The 24,809-nt window shown below is 37.6% G+C and overlaps 1 protein-coding gene across 1 annotated transcript in view; it reads right to left on the bottom strand.

The window, feature by feature from the left end:
• RNGTT (RNA guanylyltransferase and 5'-phosphatase) overlaps positions 1-24,809 on the bottom strand; it is a 188,536-nt gene that overhangs the window by 137,065 nt on the left and 26,662 nt on the right. Inside the window, exons 7-9 of the mRNA XM_021390753.1 lie at positions 23,431-23,540; positions 22,521-22,622; positions 3,011-3,146 (exon numbers count right to left, since the gene is read on the bottom strand). Of these exons, the coding sequence (XP_021246428.1) occupies positions 3,011-3,146; positions 22,521-22,622; positions 23,431-23,540 (348 nt within the window). The remainder of the gene's footprint in view (positions 1-3,010; positions 3,147-22,520; positions 22,623-23,430; positions 23,541-24,809) is intronic.

The raw sequence follows: 24,809 nt of genomic DNA, 5'->3' as shown, positions 1-24,809 counted from the left end.
GCCAGTAGGAGTAGGGAAGTCATTCTCCCTCTGTACTCAGCCCTGGTGAGGCCCCACCTCGAGTACTGTGTCCAGTTTTGGGCCCCTCACTGCAAGAAAGACATTGAGGCCCTGGAGTGTGTTCAGAGGGCGACAAAGCTGGTGAGGGGTCTGGAGCACAGGCCTTATGAGGAGCGGCTGAGGAAGCTGGGATTGTTCAGTCTGGAGAAGAGAAGGCTCAGGGGGGACCTTATCACTCTCTGTAACTACCTGAAGGGAGGTTGTAGTGAGCTGGGGGGTCAGCCTCTTCTCTCTTGTGACTAGTGACAGGACGAGGGGGAATGGCTTCAAGTTGCACCAGGGGAGATTTAGGCTGGACATTAGGAAATTCTGCTTTTCTGAAAGAGTGCTCAGGCGCTGGAACGGGCTGCCCAGGGAGGTGGCTGAGTCACCGTCCCTGGAGGTGTTCAAGAAACATTTAGATATAGCGTTGAGAGACATGGTTTAGTAGGGTTATTGGTGGTAGGTGGATGGTTGGACTGGATGATCTTGTAGGTCTTTTCCAACCTAGCTAATTCTATGATTGTATGATTGTAAGTGGAAAGTCAAAAAACTTCCTGAAAATAACTAGCTAGTTTCCTTGAACAACAGCCAAAACACTTGAACAAAGATTTATGCATTCCCTCAGATACTGGTATGGAGACAAAACACCAGGCTTCCAAAGGAATGCTTAATGCAACCTGTAGGTAGTGTTTGAATTAGCTTTAATGAGGTTCACAGAAAACTTTCTTCCATGCCAGAAGAACAAACACAACCGAAAAGCTGGAGATCAGCACAGAGTATTACAGAAAACTTCTTATCATGAAGATATAATTGATCGTAGTAAGAACTGTTTGCGAGTAATTTCAGCCTGAAGCGAACCCTAAATGCATTTGAGATTCCCAAAGAACGCTGCATGAAAGGCTTACATCAGAAGCCTTAAAGCATGTTAAGAGATCACTGAATTCATGGAAATTACCTTTATTAAAGTTTTATACATTGCCATTCTAAATAAACTTGGAGGGACTACTTAATCTTTTGTATTCTGATCACATGCGACTTGTTTCACCACATGGAACTGACTGAATTCATCTGTTTTCTTTTCTTCTTTCTTGTACTTTTAAGATCAATGTAAAGTAAGGCCAGTTGGGCCACTTCATTCTGTAACTTCATTCTCTGAAAGCAAAAAAGCTACTTCAGGGCAGGAGTGTGAATTACTTCCATCTGTAATTAATGAATTAACTTCAACAGCCTTTCAGCACTAATTGGCAAAATACGTTAATGCAAAAAAAATTTTCTTCATGTAGATTAAAAAAGGAAATCATGCATATATTCCAAGTAAGGGAATAGTTATGGAAATTATCATTTGACACAAAGAAATAATGAATCACAAAGTTTAGCTGTTCTGATGCTTCAAGCAGTAGGCAAGCTCTAGTCCCAAATCTGCTGAAAGGAATTGCAATGAAATGCATTCCAAACTTTTTTTTAACAGATCAAACAAATTTATTTGGAAATCTGTTCTGCAGAAGTATTCATCTATCCATCAGATTTCAGTTTTATCTCAAGGTATATTATTCAATCAACTTTTCATATTATTTTGCTTTCTATCTCATGAAAAAACTGTGTGGAAAGAAATCAGACTAATTTTATGCCATAGAGAGAAATACTGAAATATACTGTAACAACCAAACTTCTACAAGACAACAAATTAGGTAAAGTCATAGCTTACATCCCGGGTTACAGAGTATGGAATAAAATTGCTGACTTGATTGTTAATTCTTCCAATTTAATTTATTCTTAAGAGACTTAAGCGATAAATGTGAGAGTCAAAAAGCCAGACGAGAGCCCCTCTCCCATGCCCAGGAGCTACTGCCACATTCACTCACATACATCAATATGTGATTCCCTGTCCTCCACATACGCACACATTGGCCAACCTTAGTAAATCATCTGTTTTGAAATATAAAAAAAGAGAAGCAGTCTCTCCAAAGAACTTACGTTGAAGCAATGCTTTTCAAAGTCTTCCTTGTAAACCCATCACTACAAAAGTTATTTGCTCCTTTACAATTGCGTGGCAAGAGACAACAAAGGCAAAGACAACCTATAATTTCAGTCAGAGATAGATGACTTGCCTAACCTCAGCCTGAAGACTTCAAACTATCTTAGGTTTTTACCAAGCAAAAGTGATAGTAAGGTAAAACAACTCCACTGCTACCAAAATATGATACGGAAGCGCATTCATTTACACTGACAGGTATTTAGTAGAAGAGCTAATGAAGTCATTCAGCTAAAATAGAAAGGTCGAGAAATGCATTTTCTCTTCTCATGACTACTGTTCTGAAAAGCTTAGCAAGTAATATTACCAGAGGCCAGCTTTTAAACAACAAATGCGGATGTTAAAAAGCTTATTTTGCAGCTAGCTCACAAAGTCCATTAGGATATTTACATAATTTAAATTAGCATGAATACTTAAACATGTTTCAGTCAAAAACAATACAACTAAACCATTTCTAAATCACAGACAGCAATTCAAATTAGCTGAAAATAAAGATCATAGAAGCAAAAGACATCATCATAAAAGTCAAATATCAAAATATCAAAATTCTGTCAAATTTTGCAAACACTTAGATCAACTGCATAATATTTACTATGTTTACTGGATCAAAACATAAAGCTCTAACAAGAGATGAGGTTCTGCATTTATTTCTCTACATTTTCTTCAAACTTTTTCCCATACTCAGAGAATGTTATCTCAATACCTTGATTTATCTCAAGGACAAGTAAACAGCTCCCCCCAGGGCAGTTATCATTACTATTCTGTAGATAAGAAGTGACTTATGAAAACAGTGTGATTCCCATATTCAGCCAGTGACTGAATCCACTATTCCTAAATCCCATGATTCGCTGATTCTAGCCTAAGAAATGTGGCCTTGTTTCTGAACAAAAATAAATTGCTGAAATTGTTACAATTATTATACGATATACTTCTTACCCCATCTAGAAGAGTGTTTGTTAGATGCATGCGAAGATCTTTACGAAATGGAAATTCCAGATTAGATACATGAAAAATTGAATTGTCTCTATCAATCATATATACTTCATTCTTGCCATCGATCAGCATCATGTACCTGCAAAGGCAATGTTAAGATGTTAAAGATTATCCTCTAAACTCAGCACTTAATTTGTCTTGTGTTTAAAAAAAATAATCCTGATGTGTTATAAAAGATCATTTGAAAAGGAACTTTTCATAGTTGAAAAGTTGAAGCCTCCTGTTTCAGAAAAGAAGTTTAGTTTGATGTAACTATCACTAAGAAAATATTTCTAAACTAAAAGTTTAGCACATACCTAGCAAGAATGTCACTGTGTACAGACAAAATGATGCCTGAAAATCTCCTAAAAAGAACCGAGACCTCAATTAGGCTAATTCAGTAAGACTCAGCTAAAAGATCTTTCACTCCAATTTTTCTTTATTAAGTGGGCAAGAACTTTACCTGGTATAAATCTGCAGAGTTTAATTCACAAGAAACATTTCTTCTATCAGAGGTTACCCAACCCTGCAGTACTGCAAAGTCTCAGCAAGAGATTGAGACTCTTTTCATTAAAACACTAGGAAATCTAGACAAGGAACGTTCTTCTGTCAAAGTACACATAAAGAAAACTCCAAAGCTAACCACAGTATCACAAATAATTTGTGAGCTCGGCTCAGTTGCAAACTGATTTTTCTAAACCCAAAGACAACTGTTCTAATCCTACAGAGTTTACATTCTATATATAACGAAAAACAGCGATGGGATGCAAGTTGATGGGAGTTTCACCATCCACATCAGAATACTCTGAAACAGAGAAGGCGTATGTTGAAGACTCTCTCAGACAACAACTTTTCATACTTGTAGAAGTTCTCAAATACAGTAGATATACTGGGGAAAAAAAAACAGATCTTTTCATAATTCATCCAATTCTCCTTGGGAGGTCCTGGTTCTGAAGAAATAATGAGTTATCAGCAGTATTTTCTAAACTTCACCATTGCTCTTAAAAGCAATGCCCATAGAATCCCTGCTGTCAAAAAACAAAGCAGCCCCCAGAATCCCTTCAGGCATTTGGTCTACATAGGCAGCTCAACTGCTGCCTTCACAGATCCTACACCTCCAAAAATCAGTAAGGCTGCTTACAAGGGCACAGTATCACCTATGCAGCTTAAATACTTCCTTCCAATATTATAATTCCAATCACAACACACACTATATATCATCTTAACTAATACGCCTCTACGAACACCATGAGTACTTCAAGGTGTTATGAGTTGCACAAAAGTAAAGATGGCATGGAGGACCAGAAAATCTGAAGTCTTCAAGGGGGGTTGGAAGTAGATTAAATTGATGCTGTATCCATATGAGATATGGATATATATGTATATTGCCAGATATACAGCATATCCATAGATACGCAGTATATATAGATGTACAGTGTATAACATTTACATTGTCATCACGTGGCTTATTTTAACTATCAGAACTTTCTCAAACAGAAAAACATCAGTTATTTCAAACAGTAAGAGGAAATTAGCAACACTAGCAAATCAGCTTGTAGTTCTGAGGGCAAGCTGCGCTACTCATACTCACACTGCTGTGGTTTAACCCAGCAGCAGCTCAGCATCACACAACTGTTTGCTCACTACCCCCCAGGTGGGATGGGGGAGAGAACTGGAAACAAAATAGAACTTGTGAGTTGAGATAAAAACTATTTACTAAGTCAGAAGAGGAGAATGTAAACAACAATGCAATGATAACGCATATAGCTGCAATGCAATCACTCATTGACCAACGCCCAGCACCAACAGGACACCCTGCCAACAACATGAGGTCTTACCCTCACCTGACTGACCTCTCTCAACCCCTAAGTAGAGGGGTTGACCAACTGTCCGCAGTTTTATGGCCTTCCACATGGTGTCACCTGGTACAGAGCAGCCTAATACAGGCACCTGTCCTGACCCCACACCCAGCTCTGTGCTACCACAGCAGCAGCTCTGCCCCAGTCCCAGCCACACTGCCCTCACTCCAACAACCAAACATGGGTGTGCTCTTAATATTGTTTCAGCTGAACCTGGGACAATTTCAAGCACTCTTAGCACACAGGGAGGGCATGCAATTGTGTGTATTTCCCCCAAAAAACATGATTTCAAACCTAATTTTAATTCTACCTCTATATCAATAATACAGCCACATCTTTAAACGTCTCGGTAAAAAACCTTAGTAGTTTTAGAGACCATCTACTCCCCTCTGTGCAACACACGTGAAAATGAGCAGCAAGGCTGCCAAGAGAAAAGGCAGATATAAAATTTATCTGCGCTTTTAGGAAATTGCCACATTTAGGCAACCTGCAGTAATGCTAACAGCAATCATCCACATACAAGTCCAAAATTAGAATTCACATTTGCAATAAGACATCGTATTTCTCAGATTAGAACTAAGCCATGAAATTATCCATTTCTTTAAGTCTCTCTTGAGACTCAAATTCATCCGATCTGATTGCAAGCTTGCATGAAAACAAGTGACCTGTCCCAGTGCCTAAAAACTGTAAAGGATTCAGTGGTTAGGATGGCAGGAGGGTTCTTAAACAAGACATTACTAAGGATTAAGTGATCCTAAAGCAAACCTAGGTTAAGGAGATAGGCTCTTCAAGATGCATTATACACATCCAATCCAACATGTGCAAGTATCTTAAGCCCACAACATTTATGAGGCCCACACATGCATTGGTACCCATAGGTAATTTGGGTGGTAAGGTCGGTATCTTTATTCATCAAACAATAACCAAAACAAAGCTAGACAGTTCCTTGCACCTCCAATTAAGACGTCGAAGAACTTGGGTATTTCAAATACCCATAGAACAAAGTTCAGTTTCACAGTGTTTACAGAAAGCATGGCTTGATAAAAGTTTAGATAACCAACCTGATGTAAATAAAAGACCTATTCTATGCATAACAACTCTGAATGTGTGGCCAAACAACGAAATTTGTCAAATTATGAATTACCAACATTAGACAGAAGAAACGTGCTCAAGGATGGACTGACAACTCAGAAGTGTTCTATGAGCAGCTGATAGCTGGAAGCGTGCAAGAAGAAAGAGAGTTAACCAACCATGCCAAGGGTCTGGTTAAACTGAATTTATTAATGAGTTTTTTCTATTCTTTATTTTCTAAGTGAAACAGCATAAGCTCACATGCTTAACATCAGACTTCTCTCCACACCACACTTCAGGCTTTCTTGAGAAAATCTTGTAGACTGCTGATCAGTGCATTTCTGAATACTATCTGGATGTGCCCTGACAGCTTATATTTAAATAAGTTAATTAAGGTATTAGCATCACAAGCACTTACACTAGAATACAGAGCAAGCCTCTGGGCAACACCACATTGGCAAAGAAAGAATAATGCCAATTTCTCAAACACATTCAATAGGAAATAACACAGCATATAGGAGCTTAACTGTCGTGCATTGTATTGCATACTGTGAACCTTACTTGCTATTACAGCTGCACATTTATTACTAATTATCTCTATTGTGTTAACACCCAAAAAGCTCCAATTAACCAGGCCCCATTGTATTAGATTCCCTGCAAGTACACAAGATGACACGGTCCGTATCAGACAGCTCAATCTGAATTTAAAACAAGACAAGTGAGTAAAATAGCAGGAGTGGAGCACCAATGAAAGTGTTGGTACCTTACCTTTGGTAGCCATACATAAAACTGGAGAATCATCTTCAGAAGTTCTCCACAGACATCAATTAACACATCCAAGTAAAGGCAACTGTTTCAAAGGCCCAGGTTTGCTTTCATGCAGACCACATCAGTTGGGCACAAAACATATTACAAGAATGATTTTATTAAACTTCAATTTTTTGTTTTCGTGGTTTTTACACAATTTCATCACTGACTTGGGCTACATTGAAAATGATCAGTTAAAAAAAACTCAGGTTTCTATTTTATATGAATGTTAAATAATTCTCGTCATTAAACATTAAAATACCTTTCAGAAAAGTATTATTTAAGATGAAATAAGGCAAATTACTTCATTTCCCCTCAATCTACAGTCATTCAGTCAGGAACAAGAGCAGAACCATATCTCCCAAACTCCAAATCCAATACTGCACTGACCAGAGCATGCAGCCTCATTCCTCTTTCTTAGTTGATTCTTAAAGTCATCTTTGTCAGTGCTAATACTCTTTGACACAGTTCATAACATTCAGCACAGCATTTGCCAATGTATATTCATGGTGAAACTGGTCTCCTAGAAGTTCAGAGGAGCTCTGCCACCAACATCATCTTACACTGTGCTTTACTTATGTTCAAAATCTTCCTCCAGCCAAAGTCCCAGCTGAAGTTAGAAATAATAAAAAAAAGCACATCTCTCAATCTTTTGAGATCTCCTCTTCTGTGTCTGATTTCAACACAAAATGAATTTTCTGAGAAAACACAACAACTACCAAGTAGATCAGTACTAATTTTTCAAGTAGGCTAAAAAATTCAGCTCATAGTGAGGCTCTTTGTTCTGCATTATTTACTCATATGGACTTTATCAACCTACACTAATTATATTGATGGAGCATTGTTGATGTTGCCTTTTTGTCTTTTTCTTTTTGCATATGCTTCTATCTACACTGTCACATTAAAGAATGCAAAATGTAAGGAATTCCATCATCAAGTCTAAGTGCAAAAGCATGACAGTTCCTCATTCCCACAGGAGTTCATTACACAGGCTAGAATTCAGCCTTGTGAAAGCTTTGTTCTCCCATACAAACAAGCCTCACTCAATTTGGTATAGCAATTAGTATCACTAAGATGTTTGCTGATGAACAGGCAATAACAAAATCTTGTTGTAGATATTTTTAGATTCTTAAATTCCTTCTATGACTGACAGCACTTCAAAATCATAAGCATGCTGCCACTCCTTAGATCCATCACCTAGAACAAGGCTCGGCCACTCCAGCTCTTTACTTAGACCCCTGCTTCTCCTTACTGACAGGACAGCATCAACTTCCGGCCAGACCATCAAACACTGTAGAAAGGGCCAGGGGAATGAAAATTAATCACTGCCCTTTATCCACTGACAGTAGGAGAGCTAGGAGAGCCTCTGTGTCACTAAAGTATTTTGGTTCCACATCCTGGCCTCAATCCAGATTGTGCAGGATCCAGAGTAGCAGTTTAAATGAGTTTGTAGTTGGCCTGTGGCAGATGGAGCAATACGTCCTCAAGTCCCAGTAAACAGGCAAGGCTCAGCTTGCTTTCTTACATTAATTGCTGCTGGCAATTATCACTGCTTTCAACTATCTCCTGAAGGATGACAAAATCTGGACAAATGCACACTTGTTTATATGTGAAAGTAATAAAGGAAAACAGTAACTACTTAATCAGCACACTAACAGCTCTGTCACAAATACCACTTCCAAGCTCATACTCATGTTTTTCATCTGCACAAGCAAACAGTATGAGACAGCATGAAACAGCTATACATGAACAACTGTGAAATTACACACTTGCAGGTTTCATTCAAATTCTGAAGGGAAAAAAACCAGAAAACTACACACATGCCCACTAGAAATTAGCCCACTCTGAACATACTAACACTTTATATTTTTTCACCTTCCAAGGTTAAATTCTATCATCAACTATCACCAATATTTTATACAGAAAAAGCTATATTCTGACTGTCACTTCCAATTAACAGCCTCAGCTCCAGTATTTCTTATTCATGACACTGCATTCAAGTGCAATGACACGTCTCCCTTATCTGTTTGTCAGAAAGCGTTTGGTTTTCGTTTCAAAATTCTTAATGGCAATATAAAACTGGTCCTAACACCCAATATACAGGACCTCCCCTTGCAGCTTTCTATATCCATTCTCCCAGAACTACCCGCCGCCATTTTTTTTTTCAATCCTTTCTTTATCTGTCTTACAATTCTAGGAAACTTCATAAGGTTCAGAATCTACAATACTATCAAAATTTTGATAGAAGTCCACAGGCATGAGATCTATCACTACTCCTTCCTTTTTCAAATATATTATTCTCCCTTTAAATGGTATATATACTGCAACCAAAATGGTTGAACTCAAAAGAAATGTCATTCCTTATCAGTACTGGAAACTGAATTCCTCATTCCTTGAGGAATTCTGAATTTAAGTCTCCCTTCTCATTTGTTCCTCTTGACAACTCAAGGTCCAGAGAAGATTTTAACTATTGTGACCCAGAAAAATCATGAAAAGTGAAGACTACAATCTGCAGATTACACCATTTGCAACAGAAATCTTCATGTCCTAAACTACCACCATAAAATATGCAAATTTCAATATCCAAAAGGTACAAAAACACAGGCAGGAAGAGGCAGATGCAACAATACACTCTGCCTTACAACCTTTTAAATGAACTCTGCTGGCTGAGAAAGCCAATACAGCAGCTACTTTTTAGAGGTCAGCAAGAGCACAAAAACACACCTGCATTAAAAAAACAGCTAACAAACCTTTAGGTCACACAACTAATAAGACATAAGTGCATAATATAGAAACAATATTGCATCATCATACAATTCACTGGAATACTCTCATCTGAAATAATGCACCAGCATTAATAGGGAAGTTCATTTTTTAATATAGGGGAGGGGAGGATAATGGTAACTACAGAGCATGGAAAAATGCAGAAATGTGGAAGCTAGTATCATTCCTACTAATGAAGTATCATAGCTCAAACTGAGTTCAAACTTTAGTTTTTCCTGTTTTATAAATTAAGGATAAAAATGCTTTTAGTTAAATTAGCAGATGGCAAATTAAAAATTGATGTAAAACTATATTTTTTATCTGAAGTATTATTAGATTGTGAAACAGAAGCAGGACTGGTAAAACCAATAATTTAACAAGGTTTAAAAAAAATAAAACATTATCCAGTTACAGCATTTTCTTGACAGCCTTCCAGAGTTTTAATTAAGTTAAAGAAAGAAAAAAAATCAACAGCATTCTATTTCTTAAAGGATATTAAACCTCATGGGTTAAATTTGTAGTCACCTTGTTATCATGATTTGACCTACTGCAAAGGGTAAAATTATAAAAAATATATATACTGAAGAATACTTATAGTTCATTATGAAGTGTATATATATGATGTTCAGAAGAAAAAAGAGTGGTTAATGAGCTAGAAACTACGTGATCCAGTAACAGAATTTATACACTAGCAGATTTATTTTAAATAGTAGATTCTCTTTGCTTTGCTGAAACTTCAATGCTGGTAAGTAGTCAGGTACGTATTAACATACTTTTCTGCATTAGATGGAGGAACATTATTGGAAAATAACTGTACACTATAACATTCTGATTACTTTTAAAAAAAAATCTATCATTTGTTTGGATAATCTCGTGACAAAAGCTTGACTGAACTACCAAATTCTTGCATTAAAAATCAATTACTTATTGCAAATATTCAGCTTCAAGCCTGTTTGACTGCAATCTTCCTCCACAAATTTTAGAAATATGTTGCCCATGCAGTCCAGCCTTCACCATGCTCACATCCACTGTTTGATCTCCATAAACATTCGGCAAATGGCAATGAAAGTCCATGGGTGACATCTTTTCTATGCGGAGGAATTCAGTGACGCACCTTTCCTTCATCTGCATATCCATGTCAGACATCATTTTGTCAGGCTGCCCCTCTGCTGCCATCTGTCACATGGCAACAAAATGTAATGAAATACTGGTGGGAAGGTTCAGCCCCTACTGCTGTCCCACCAACAACATCCTCAGATGTCATGTACCAGCATAATAAAATAGGAGGCATTACTTTTGGAGCAACCCTTGTAGATTTAGAAGGAAATTATTGCCTGAAGTAACAGGCTCAAAAAAAATGCAAAGAACCAGTGACAAATATATTTAAAAGACAAACAAAACAAACACAAAACCATACCACCTTAATGTCAGATGACAAGAAATTATATTCCTCCTTTCCCAGGAAAGAGAACCATGTTTCCCACGGAGTTCCACAATTTAACAGACAAGAAAAGTGTATTCACAGCCTTGAAAATAAAGTTCCCTTGACTTTGAAATGATTTATGCCAGAATACATGCTGGGTCAATTCTGCATATTTCACAGGCACCAGCTACAGAAGCTACAACTGTCATTTGTGTCCACAGATTAGAGAACTAGCTCTAAAGGAAAACATGCCCTAGGTATTTGTATAGTTGCGCTCTACAGTCTCTAAATCATTCTTCCCTGAATAAACTTAATCCATTACATTTCATGAGATGTGCCCATGGTGCCCCCAAGAGAATCAGCAGCACAGGACACGCTGTTTCACTATCAAAAGTGGTCTGTGAGAAAGAAAAATTAATAAATAAATCATTAATCACTGATACTCATGGCTTGAACATCAGGTACACACACAAGCACACCATTTATCTTGGTCTAATTAGAACATTCTAGGACTACAGTTGAATACTCTAAGATTAGTATTCGTAGCACAAACTACCTAATAAGCATTTTAATACATTAACTCTTTATAAATAAACAAAAGAGCTTGCTTCGAAGACAATCTGTCCAAATATTCAAATAGTTTCATATGAATAATTGTTAAGTAGCACTTTTCAAAAAGCTCAGAATTTTAAGCATTAAAACTTGCATGCTATCAAAATGCTCCAGAACTGAAACATCAAGCATGGTATTTTGCAAAAAACATCTTCCTATGGCAAGGTAATACATCGCTATGACTTTTTAACCCCTAAGGAACAAAGAAGCAACAGCTTCCTTCTGTGATTTCATTTCAGAGTTGTAACTCTGTTTCAGAAACATATAAATGAGACCACAACCCAGAGTAAGAAAGCATTCCTTGGACATTCTCATCAATTTGGACTCAGACTGAAGATGGTATGACCTGCCATACTTACCTATTTATTCATTTCTCTACAGTGACTCAGTGATCGGCTCTTGTGAGGCCCCATCTGGAATACTGCATCCAGGCCTGGGGTCCCCAGTACAAGAAAGACGCGGAGCTCTTGGACCAAGTTCAGAGGAGGGCCAGCAAGATGATCAGAGGGCTGCAGCACCTCTCCTATGAAGAAAGGTTGAGGGAACTGGGCTTGTTTAGTTTGGAGAAGAGAAGGCTCCGGGGAGACCTCATTGTGGCCTTTCAGTGCTTGAAGGGAGCGTATAAACAGGAGGGGGAACGATTGTTCATGAGGGTGGATAGCAATAGGACAAAGGGGGAATAGTTTTTAACTGAGACAGGGGAGATTTAGGTTAGATATTAGGAGGAATTTTCTCACACAAAGGGTGGTGACGCACTGGAACAGGTTGGCCAAGGAGGTTGTGGATGCCCCGTCCCTGGAGGCATTCAAGGCCAGGCTGGACGTGGCTCTGGGCGGCCTGGTCTAGTGGTTGGCAACCCTGCACTCAGCAGGGGGGTTGAAACTCGATCTTTGAGGTCCTTTTCAACTTAGGCCATTCTATGATTCTATGATTTAAGAGACAGACTTCAGGAGAGGGTAAGAAGCAAAATGGAATCGATGTGCTTTAGCAATAAGTCAAAAAACATGTATATACCACCACACCCCACTCTAAATGCAGCATGAAGATTTAAAAAACAACCAATAATTCCAACATAGCCCAACAGCTGTGAAACTGCTAGATCTGGCCCATAATATCTATTGCCATTTAAAATAATACTGGCCTGTGCGAACTTCTTAGGAGTAACAATATTTACACACAACAGTTCCAGACACTAGTCTAACACCTTAAGATACTCTGTGCTGCTTCATTTGATCTACATTCTCTCAGTAAAGGGAGACTTTCCCTGGTTCCTAACCAATATAGTTAAACAGAACTGATGTGTTACCTGGTCACCTGAGAGCACCTACAAATAATTTAACAATTCTATTTTGCTGCAAGACCTCTGGAAAGTCTAAGCATGCTCTCATTCCATGGACAATTGCTAAAAAGTGAGAAAAGGTCGGTAAGTCCTTTGAGAGCACATTAACTGGTGGAGATGATGAAGGAAATCTTGTGTTAGTGCTTCTTCATCGTGATCTACAGGACATGCTACACACATGTAAGTTCCCTTAATCTTAGCGCAAAGGGGCTTCTTGTACTCTCAGATAAAAACTCAAGTAAGAATGCAATTTTCACGGTTTCTAATGCTTTGGTAAACAGGTTGATATCAGTATTGTAATCCTAAGGTTAGTGTCCAATGCAACTACAAGAAGTAACTATTAAGTTGTAGAGTGAGTGAAGACACGGATCTCTGCTACTAGAACTCCATCTTTCTAATACAAAAACACATCTTTTCTGCTTCCCTGTCTCATCTTCTCTTATCCTCCTACCTAAATACACACAATAAAACTATGAATTAGTTTTCAGAAAATTAAGAGGAGTGTTGTTTACAGTGCTGTAAAACATCTATGAATTGTTCTCTTTAGTGGCCATTAGAAAGGCATTTTATACAATTTTCTATTCTAGAAAGTCATAAACCAAGTAGGTGTTAACCTTAAAAAAAAAGCCTCACTTTATAACCCTTAATCAAATAGGTGCCTTTATATACTGCTGGAGCTGCTTGACATTACATTACTATTATACACGTAGGAGTTCAGCTGAAAGTGCTCAACAACTGATTCGTACCGAAGTTTACAAAAGCTATGTGTATAGCTTTTAACTTTGGAGGGAGGGAAAAATATGTATTTTTTAAGATAACCAAGGAAAGGAAGAAGTGAAAGAATAGAAAGGTGCAGTTTAAAAATGCCCAGAGAATTCCAGAGTGTCTTCCACACCCCATCACATCATTAGGAGGCAACTGTCCATTCCTGACCCCAAGAATGGAAACATGTATAACACTAAACACAAGGAAATAATTAGACACCCAAGATGCATCATAAGCTAATGATTTGTTAGCCATCTAGGGTCAGAACATAAGGCCACCAAGAAATGGGGTATCCATACCTTGAGAAAAGCTCTATGCTCATAAATGCTTTTCAGTGATGAATGCCCCTAAATGTTCCAGTTAGAATTATTTCTGATGCCAGCTGGCTAACCTCAGCAGCCAACTTTATTGTCCTCCTCCTCTACACTAGGAAAGAATATGCTAACAATTGTGTAATGCTCCAGTTCAGATATTTTCCACTACCGGCATAAACCTCCATGTCTGTAAGAATCTGGTCATCATTTTTTACCAAGCTGAAAATTAATCTGTCTTCTTTCTCATCCCCAGTAGTCTCCTTCAAGTTTAATCCCGTTTTAACATCTCCACTCTCAGTAGACTATCTTTCTGTTCTTCAGATCTGCTTTCAAGATAAGTTGGTCTCTCATGCTAAACATTGAGTTCTCAATTCCATTATTTTTTTTATTGGATTAGCACAACTCTCCAATCTTCCCTGTCTTCCTTCATTCAGTTTTGTTACCTCAGCTTTCTCTCCAACATTCTCCTGCCTCTCCAAGGTGACAGTTGGATGCATTTGTGGAAAACTCCCTCTTCTTTAGTATTATGCAGACAGGTGAGCTTTTTTCTTCCTTGCCACATTATCTTGCACTATTTCCTCTTAATTTGTAATTTCTAGAACAGAAAATCACTTTCTCACTTTTCTTCGTTTTTGTCAAGCTGATGTTCAGCTTGATCACCTTTTCATGCTACTCTCAACTCAAAAGACTTTTTGATAATTTTTCATATTAGGAAGCTGATACTTGTCAGTTGTGTGTAAACTTCATCTCAGTAGCTAACGAATCATAGGCAGGGAAAGAAGAAATTACTTAGGCAAATTCAGGAGAAAAAAATTTGTCCCTGTATTAATTGCCTTTTAAAAACAAGTATGGAAAGTACTCCCAGTAAGTATCCTTCATCCTTCAAGTACAGCCTTAAGTATAGTTTTGAGAAGACCGTCTCTGGCAATAACTTTGAACTTCACAAAAATAGAAAAACATTTCACATAAAGCTAAACTGGAGACACTGGCAAAGCTATTACAGGCCTTACCCATTATTCTGGATTATCCAAAGCATATAAGTTACTATTATTTGATTAATAAACAATTTAAAAACTTTGGCCACCAGTTTTACCATACGCTTAAGTGCAGCCTCGATATGTTTATTTTCTACTGATACTATTAAAATGAGAATTATGTAGGCAGCGGGCCTTTTTCAAACACGTAATTTCCTCATTATGTTAAAAAATTACTAACTTCATAGATATTACTAAATATTTTATTATGAATACCTTTTAAACAATTAGTAGCAATTATCATAGAAGCTTAACATGCTGTACCTACTTGTTCGTGGTTAGGTATCTGTGAGCCACCAAATTTATATGGATATTCTTCAAATACAATAGCCTTTGGCAAGAACTATCTGTTCTGTATTTCTTCTAAATAGCTGATTTACCATAATTGAACAGCCACTGTATTAGTAAAAAATAATAAAATCAATCCTAAGACTACATGCATACAGACAAAAAATAAAAAGGTACTCACACAAATGTAAGACAGGAACTCACATCCCTTAATGGCTTGTATTTTGTTCAAGTCACATTTTACCATTATAAAACCTAGTCCTCTTTGATTGGATTAATATGAATTATTCTATGGACATTTTAAAGCTTTTAATTATTCTTAGTGGTAAGAGTCTTTTTTTCAAAACTGGCATCTCATTACTTTGCCGACCCTACTTCTGTCTGAACATTCAGCTCCACTCATTAGAACAAACATCTGCTACAAACGTTATTAATGAGACCTGTATCAAGGGATACAACGAGCCGCTAACCACCTGGGCTAATGACTTTACAGTACAAAGTTGATAACACTGAGTCATCGAGCATGCCTTGTACATACTATAACAATTATCTTATTCGGATAGCATCTACTATTTCAGCAATCACAGCCCTACGAAACTGGATACATTTGTAAAGCCATACATACCTTGCAGCTACTGTTATCCTACAATGTGTATTTTGTATTTAATAAGCCAGAAGACATGACTTCAATAGTGGAAAATCTGTCCTTTGGATTTTGGTGCCTCATGAATAGATTACCATAGAAATTATTTTTAAGACACCAGAGGTTTGACGACTGTTTCAATAAACATACAGAATATAGTTTACGTCAAACCAGGCAAGATAACTGCAAGTTTAAGTAATTTTTTTAATAACGCGATATGACTTTAGAAACATTTCTCCCCAAAACAGGACTTCATATAATATTTACACTCACACAAAGAGCTGCCACAGAGGAAGAATTTTTCCAAAGAGAGATGATGCTAAGGGAGCCTCAACCTGAGACAAACATGGATACAGGTCTTCACATAGGCCCTTATAAAAATGTTTGCTAAGTTCCTAGACCATGACCTCTCATTGGCTCAGAAAGGAAACACTGAGTGATTTGGCAGACCAACCACGCAGCACCTGCTGTAGGCCTCACTGAATGGCTGCGTGGAAGGTCCTGACTCCACCGCGAGTTGGGCATCACCATGCCTGACCACAGGCACTGTGCTTGGTGGAGTGCTGTGCAGCACAACATTGTCCTCCCAGGATGAAAAAAGAGAACATGAGATCAGTGCGTTAACAGCCTACCACATTACATCAGTTTAGAAATGTATAAAATAAAAGCAGCTGCACTGCCATTTACCAGAGTGTCTTCATAGCAGTTCTGTGGGTATGTATGCTCCCACAGGCAGTGCAGGAGTAAATTTAGGAGTGTTTGAGAATACAAAATCAAAACTGAGGAATCGCCCTGGGTAAGAAGGGAGAACACACAGCATTTCCCTTTGGAGCAAGCACACTGGCTCGCTCCAGAAGGTAACACGAACCGAGAACAAGATGTGTGCTTTGTGATGTTCACAGGACTCTGAAAGTGAGACACTGAACAAGCAAGGTCACCGGTGCAGGCACAACATCTGAGAACCAGGACAAAGTAAGCAAGGGTAAGTCAGAGGATTTTGAATTCTGGATCCATTGGAATAGGGGTGTTTTAACAAAAAGAAACTCAGAATCCATAAGTTTACATAAGCGGATAAGACACTACTCCAGTAAAATTGCAAAAATGCTTACAGAATCACTGCCAACTAATTTAACTAATTAAAACACATTTAGTCATTGCCAGGTGATAAATAATTATCTTTTATTTAAGAAATACTTCATTATTTTTTTTTCTTCTCACTATGGTTAGAAAAATACAGCGATACTTAGAAAGCAAGAACACTCAGTTCCAGTTAAAATCAATAGGAAAAACAGATGTCTTTGGAGAAAAGTCCTCATGAAATTACCAATACTATACCTAAAAAAATACCGATACCTAAAAACTAGGGCTTTGACCATGAAACCTCTAAAGAAAACTACTGCTGAAGGAATAAAATGTAAATATATTTCACCATTGTTAAATAAGTTTGCCTAGGCTGGGAAAATACAGTTATTAACTCATGTGAGCAACTCATATTCAAGTGAGAAAGTGTAAAATAAAATTATTAGTTAAGCACCTACTTTTCTGTAAGTCCAGCCAGTCTGATGAAACTGTAGCAATCGTAATCAAAAAGAAAGGCAGATAAACAACTAGAACAAAACTTTGCAAGTCAAATAACATTGTAACAAATAGATGACAGGCTGTTGCAGCTGTAATTCATCTGACAGAATAGGTTCAGAGATACCTGACAACAGGGGTTCCATTTCCAGATAAAGTAAACAAAGTATCTGTAAATATCTTTCCAGTAACTGATGTCTTAATATTAATTCCAGAAGGTCATGCTTGTCAACACAAGCATTCAGAACAATTAATGAAATCTGTTTAATTACATATGGAGTCTGGATCATTGGAGAACAACAAAATAATTAGAAGCATGTCCAATGTAAAAATTGCCAGATGTTTTTCATCGTTGATTAGGGTAGCTATTATTATAAAGTGTCTAAATGTCCAAAGAGCAGCTCAGGTTTCTTTTATCTCTTTCACAACATTCCCTCAGTTGAATTTCATTAACACTCGGTGTGCGTAACACCATTTTCCTTTGAGTACAGCTATCAGTTTGTGCATCCCCAGAGCCAGCCGCAAGTTAATATGTCCAAGAAAATTCAGCAGAACTATTTACTTTCCTATTCTTCCTTACTCATTCTGAATTTTAAAAACACAGGATAAAATACCCCCAAACACTTTAAATTCCTCTCAAGTTATACGCGCTAATTTCTTTCACAAAAGACAATCTTCAAGGTGCACTACTATTTCATCTGTAACTACTCCAAAAGCAGAATACTTCCTGTGTGTTTGCATAAGTAAGAATATTCCATAAGACTTTCTCCAAATGAATACAATGTGACAAAGAAAAGCTTTTCACATTGAAAATACAAACACAAAAAGAAGTGTGAAAATTAGTACTACTTCATAGGGTTGTAAGCTAATTTTAATTTTTAATTAAATACAGCATCTTACTGTTTGTTCTAAATCATACCCATCTGCACTGGTCAATGATCCATGGTTTTGAAGGGATCATTCTTCAGTGGAAAAGCATACAAGAGATACTGCAGACAAAGCTATTTCCTTTTCCTTTAATATCAAATAGATCGTAGTAAAGAAATTATTTTGAAATAACAGAAAATGTTACTTTTAACTTCTAGAAGCAATAGGCTTAGATTGTTCAAAAAAACATTTCCACAAAATGGCTTTAATGCATATTAAAATATTAGTGTAAATCAATCCTAAAAACAAAGACTTGCTTATGGACCAAGATGTCAAAAAAGGCAAGAACTACCAATAACAATATCTGAGCTACACATGTTTATACTTTGCAAACATTTTCACAGTTTTAGAAGTCAACTTCAAGGATAGTATAACTGGAATGTGGATTAAAAGCACAATTAACGCAAAGAAGCCCATCTGGCTCTTTGCACGGTCAGTTTAGCTGGCTGAGTTTATTTGCTTAGGCTCAGCAGCACTTGAATGCACAGTACTGCTCTGAGAATAAGCCTGGATCTCCCAGCACAATGTTTCTGTAACATTCTGTGTTCTCAGAATGTCTGCATCACATTAACACTGGCCAACCGTGCACAAGCACTTGGGTGATAAGGCCGACATTCTCACACGCTTCTTAATGCTTGGATGTCATACTGAGTGTGAGCTTTGTATTTTCACATCATGCTCTGCCCAACCTAATAAAACCCTGAAGTACAAACAATGAAGATGAAAAACATTTGAGGGACCTTTTGTGTGGAAGATAGCTTAGTTCTGGCTGAATTGTGCTGAATCCTGATGGAGTCCAAGTGGAACCACTTGGTAATTCTCATAAGACATTCAATTCCCCATATTTTTAAGGCTTTTCATTTATCTAGAATATTCCATTCTAAAACTGAAGATAACAAACCTAACAAAGTAATGAAAGTGAGAAAAACTTTACAAGACAGCCTATAAGCTCCTACTAGTGAGACACAACTGAATACAATGCAAGAAATGTCATTACTTTCTACCTCAAGAGTGCTCACTCCAACGTGGAAGATTGTAATCTGAATGCTCTGAGTGGCAGAGTCTAAGATCATTTCCATTAGTATCTGATATTCCTGATTTCAGTTATGAAATCAGAAACACTGAAGAAAAACAAAAGGTTACAGTATCAATCCCCATTGATAATGATTCCAAACATCCAAGACATCGAGAAAATTGTTGTAATTTCACAAATGTTCCAAATTAAAAAAATATTCTCACTCTTACTTTCATCAAGTATGATTTTGGAATTTCAGAATTTTACTTAAGGAAGATTCGCATGTACAAAGAGCCACAGTACGTGTCTGCAAGAGCACAAGGACAATGGGCCACCTACCACTTGGGATTTTATTTCCATCAGTAAATACTTTATATACCTCATCCAAGCTGCTGGGAGTAGAGGCAAGACACTCTGTGTGACAAAGATTTTTCATACACATCAGAGAAGGAACAAAAGGATACCCTGCAGAGGATGCTCAAATCAGAATCTCACTAATCTAGTCACCTTGAGAACCTGTCCTAGGGAATGCATCACAAAAGATGTTCTCGTCATGCTGGAGCTTGCTAATGCTGGATGCATTTGCTTCACTTATAACCATCAACTGACCTATGCTAGTAACAGCATTCAATGAACAAACAACTGGCAGAGCATATTTCTTCACAGTTCTCAAAAGCTGTAAAGTAATTTTGATCAAGACCATTACATTTTGTTAATGTCAAAAATTAAACTACGTACTTAGATGATAAAATTGCAAAAAAGACAACTGCAGCTGTCAGTGACACAGACAGCAGGATTTGTGTGCACCCTCTGCAGATTTATGGATAACACCAAACTGAGTGGTGCAGCTGACTTGCTGGAGAGAAGCAACGCCATCCAGAAGTACCTTGACACACTGAGAGGTAAGCCCACACGAACCTCATGAAGTTCAACAAGGCCAAGGGCAAAGTCTTGAAGCTGGGTCAGGGCAACCCCAAACAGAAATGAAATACAGGCTGGGTAGAGAATGGACTGAGAGCAGTTCTACAGAAAAGGACTTGGGGGTTGAGGGGGACAAAAAAACTGAGCTATGTCAGCAGGGGGAGCTTGTAGCCCAGAAAGACAATTGCATCTTGCATCAAAAGAATTGTGACCAGCAGGGCAAAGGAGGTGATTCTCCCCCTTTTTCTTGTGAAATTCCACCTGGACTACTGTGTTCATCTCTGGGTCCTCCAGCATAAGGACGAGGAGCTGTTGGAACAGGTTCAGAGAAGGGTCATAAGGATGATCCAAAGGCTAGAGTACCTCCCATGTAAAGAAAGGCTGAGGGAGCTGGGGTTGTCTAGCCTGGAGAAGAGAAGGCTCAGAGGAGACCTCACTGCAGACTTCCACTACCTAAAGAGAGGCCTACAAGAATGAAGAAAGATGGAAAGAGACTCTTTGCCAGGCAGTGTAGTGAAAAGACAAGGGGTAACAGCTTTAAACTAAAAGCAGCAAGTTTTACACCAGATACCAGGACGAAATTCTTTATTCGGAGGGTGCTGAGGCACTGGCACAGGCTGCCCAGAGAAGATGTGGATGTTCCATCCCTGGAGGCGTTCAAGGCTAGGTTGGATGGGGCCCTAGGCAGCTTGGTCCAGTGGGAGGTGTCCCTGCCCACAGCAGAGGGAGTGGAACTGTATGGTCTTAAAGGTCTCTTCCAACCCAAACCACCCCACGATTCTATGAGATGAAACAAAAAGCCGAAGGATGATAAGGCAGCAGCCTAGAAGTATATTAACAGCAATTAAAGACATAGTCTAAACTCCCCTCAGTAGTGACAAATGATACAAGAGGTCACAGCTATGAACTGCAACCTGGAAGGTTCCCTTTGAACATCAAGAAAAAAAATTCCACCACTGGATGGGCACTGCAGCTCCAGAACAGATTACTCAAAAGCTACGTCAACCTTGTCCTTGGAGTTTTCAAGATTTGACTAGATAAAGCCCCAATTAAATTTCTGAAGTGTTGGCAAAAATCCTGTTTCAAGTAAATGAGCAGTAGAAGTTCTTCCCAACAGATGATTTTAATTTTTGCAGGCAATGCCTCAATTTTTGCCTTAAGGCAAAATATTTCTATTTTGCAAGATATATTATGGAAAAATAAGTCAAATAAATTGATGTCTGGAATTCTATTGTACGTATTTTATATACATATACACACATATAGACTACATAAATATAAAATAATCAGTCACAATTGGACATGCTGACTACCAAAGCACAGACCTCTAGCACAATCTGAGACACCACACAGCAGCTCAGACACCCAAAATAGGGCAAACATAATGAAGCTTGTGTGAAAACCACACTATTCTGTACTGGCAACTGAAGACAAGGCAGAGTATTGTACCACACCTAAAAATCATACCACATGTTAAGACAAATTAAAAAAAAAGGAGAAATTACAAGTAAGGATGCATTTCAAACTCACAATTATAATACCGAATAGGTTCAAAACATCAATATGACCAAGTTGCAGTCTGTTACCAAAGGGAGGGAAAAAAAAGTCCCCCCTACAATGAGAGCAACAGAACCGGTAAGGGAAGATGAAACTATTGACCCCTGGACCAATCTGAACCACAGGTTTGAATACAGGATCACAGTGTGAACAAAAACAAAAAACATGACATTTCCAACATTAGTCTACCTCTGAAGGCTCAAATATGAATTTTAATTTAGCTTTTATAAACAAATTATTTAGCTTAACCAACTCTTACTGTTACCTGAGATTATTCTAAGACCTTGCTGGCAAATCCTAGCTGACAGACAGACAAGGGTCACAGAGAAGAATAAAAGTACTTGCATTTAACAGCCAGTCTGCAGAGCAGCTGCTAAAATGAAATTCAGCCACAAACATCAACAAATGTTGGGTACGAAGACAAAAAACTGAACTTTGGAGTCAGTCAGTTTTGTTGTTAGAACGTGCTTTGTCTGCTGTAGATGTTAGTTCACTTTCCTGGGAAAATACAGACCATGCCCAGTTTATAGGGTATTTCTTTTTCATTTAAAATGAGCTTACCGAGTGCCGTCTGCTTTCCAGCTAACTTTGTATGGCTTCTGTTCCAGAAATTTAATATTTTGCTTGTCCATGGAAACAGGCTGTGCTCCGGGGAATCCAGACCTAAAAAGAAAAATATGTTTATTAATGTACTGCAATGAGCAGTCACACAAGGTAATGCAATTTTTAACACCATGCGACTGAAGTCACATCCTGTTCTAGACTTGCTGCAAGGTTAACCTTGAGTTAGAACATCTTCCCAACAACGTATTTCACAAGAGGAATTAAATGTTTTTCTGATAGTAACAAGGGTAGTTGTTCATGACAAAACAATGAATTATGCAGAACTTCAAAATTTTAATTTTAGATGAAGAGAGATTTGCATTCAAAACTAGAAGCACTGGAAAAACTGTAAGCTTCAGACAGTCTGGAAGCACTGTGAGCAACTCCCTGGAGTTCCAGCTTTATAAAGGAGAAGTTCAGAATTTGAGACATTAAAACCAACACTCATTAATGTTGGACATAAAACTAAGTTGGCCCTATATAATGAGTATTATATTGTACAAGTATAAACATATCTGCTGTTTCAGAAAGTACTAAACTTTACACAAATTCTTGGACTAGACAACATAGGAAATTTCCATGGCAACAACTCACCTGAAATTTTTTATTTTTTTTTATTTTTTTATTTTTTTTACACCAGTGTAAAAGGAATTTTAAGATCTTGTTTATTCACAGTTGATCATTCTGTTTCACAGGACAATGTAACATCCTCACTTGATTCACTTTTGAGGGTTTTTTAGACTTTTTTGGGGGGGAGGGTACAAGTCCACCTAAAAATAGCCACCTTTTTTGACTGCTTTCTTCTGCAGAACTAGAAACACAACATCTCTAGAAAGTATAAATGAAGAAGTTTTAAATATTCTCCTACCCTTCCCATCCACAGAATTGCTGACACTTTTGCTGTATTCCTCCCAACTTCGGTTGTGTTGTCACCTGGGTCACATATTTAACTGCTACACCTTCCAAGAAAATTGCACCCTAAACAAAAATAAAATTAACAAAAAATTAGTATGTAAGCTTTCATAAAAGCAGATCAGAACACATCAATACAAGACCCATGTTGTTTTAAACAATATATGATCTTAATGAGCAATACTAGCTTAGAGACTTCTTCCACTCCGGCACTATTTCTCCCCCAAATACCAAGATACATCAGTTCAGCTTTCTCAGTAAAGCCAAATACATGGGCCATATCATGAACCCAACAACTGAAATGAGTTATTTCTGGGAATAATAAAAAAAGATATCTTCTTTAAACGTGCCCCCAAAAAATTGGCTTCAAAATAAGTAAACTAATAACAAAATTTAAATATGAAATGTTAAATAAAAAAAATTAATACATAAATTGTATCCTTATATCAAAAAATTCAGTGCTTTCCTCCATTCATGGGAAATAAGAGCTGCTTACTAGCAGCAGACACAAACTTAAGCAGCACAGAAATTAATGAAGTCACAGAAAAATTTTCAAACAATTTGTTTTATTTTAAAAACAAAAAAAACACCTCAAACAGATGAAGCAATTAAGTCCCATTTCTCTCCCTCCAAATCTCTGACATGCGTGTTTTCAGTTCATTATGGTAATTCCATTCAGACCTATATGGCAACTCCAGTACAAGAAGTTTAAAAACCATGGATTTTACCTCCACTTCGGTGATGTAGCATATCACATGTTTAAAAACTTAAACTTACACTGTAGGGGAAAAAAAGTGTACTTATGCAGCACCAAACTTTGAGAGTTCTTGGTTGATCTACGACAAACTTCTTCACAAAAGAGAATATAAACAGCTGGTTTGTAACAAAAACATGTATGAAAGTATACTCATATGATTTTGTTACCAATCTAAACCAAGTTACCAAAATTTAGAAGCTATTTTGAACGCCCCAGGCAAGCCTAAGCAGATATCAAAAAAGAATACGGAAAATAAAACTCAAATAATCTTTGTATTCTAGAAAAGATTTGATGCTGAGTAGAATAAGATTCTGCACAACAGAACCCAATAAGGCCATCAGCTTGGGAAAGCAATAGAACTGAAGGTTTCTATGGAGATTCCAAATCTATCAGGCTTATCTTAGCAGCATCTCAAAATCTCAATGCAGACTGAAAAGATCAAAGCATGGTGCTTTACCTGTTGAAATGTATATCCCGCATACGATGACAGAAGTATTTCCTACCTGTTCTCTAAAAACCTTGAAACTTGCTTTAACAAATCTAGCTACATATTACTTATGAAAGGAGCCTTTTTGCTC

This window comes from Numida meleagris, chromosome 3, assembly GCF_002078875.1.
Source record: "Numida meleagris isolate 19003 breed g44 Domestic line chromosome 3, NumMel1.0, whole genome shotgun sequence".
NCBI lineage: Eukaryota > Metazoa > Chordata > Aves > Galliformes > Numididae > Numida > Numida meleagris.
Note: the sequence above shows the minus strand (reverse complement) of the source record. Positions and strands in the feature narration are given on the sequence as shown.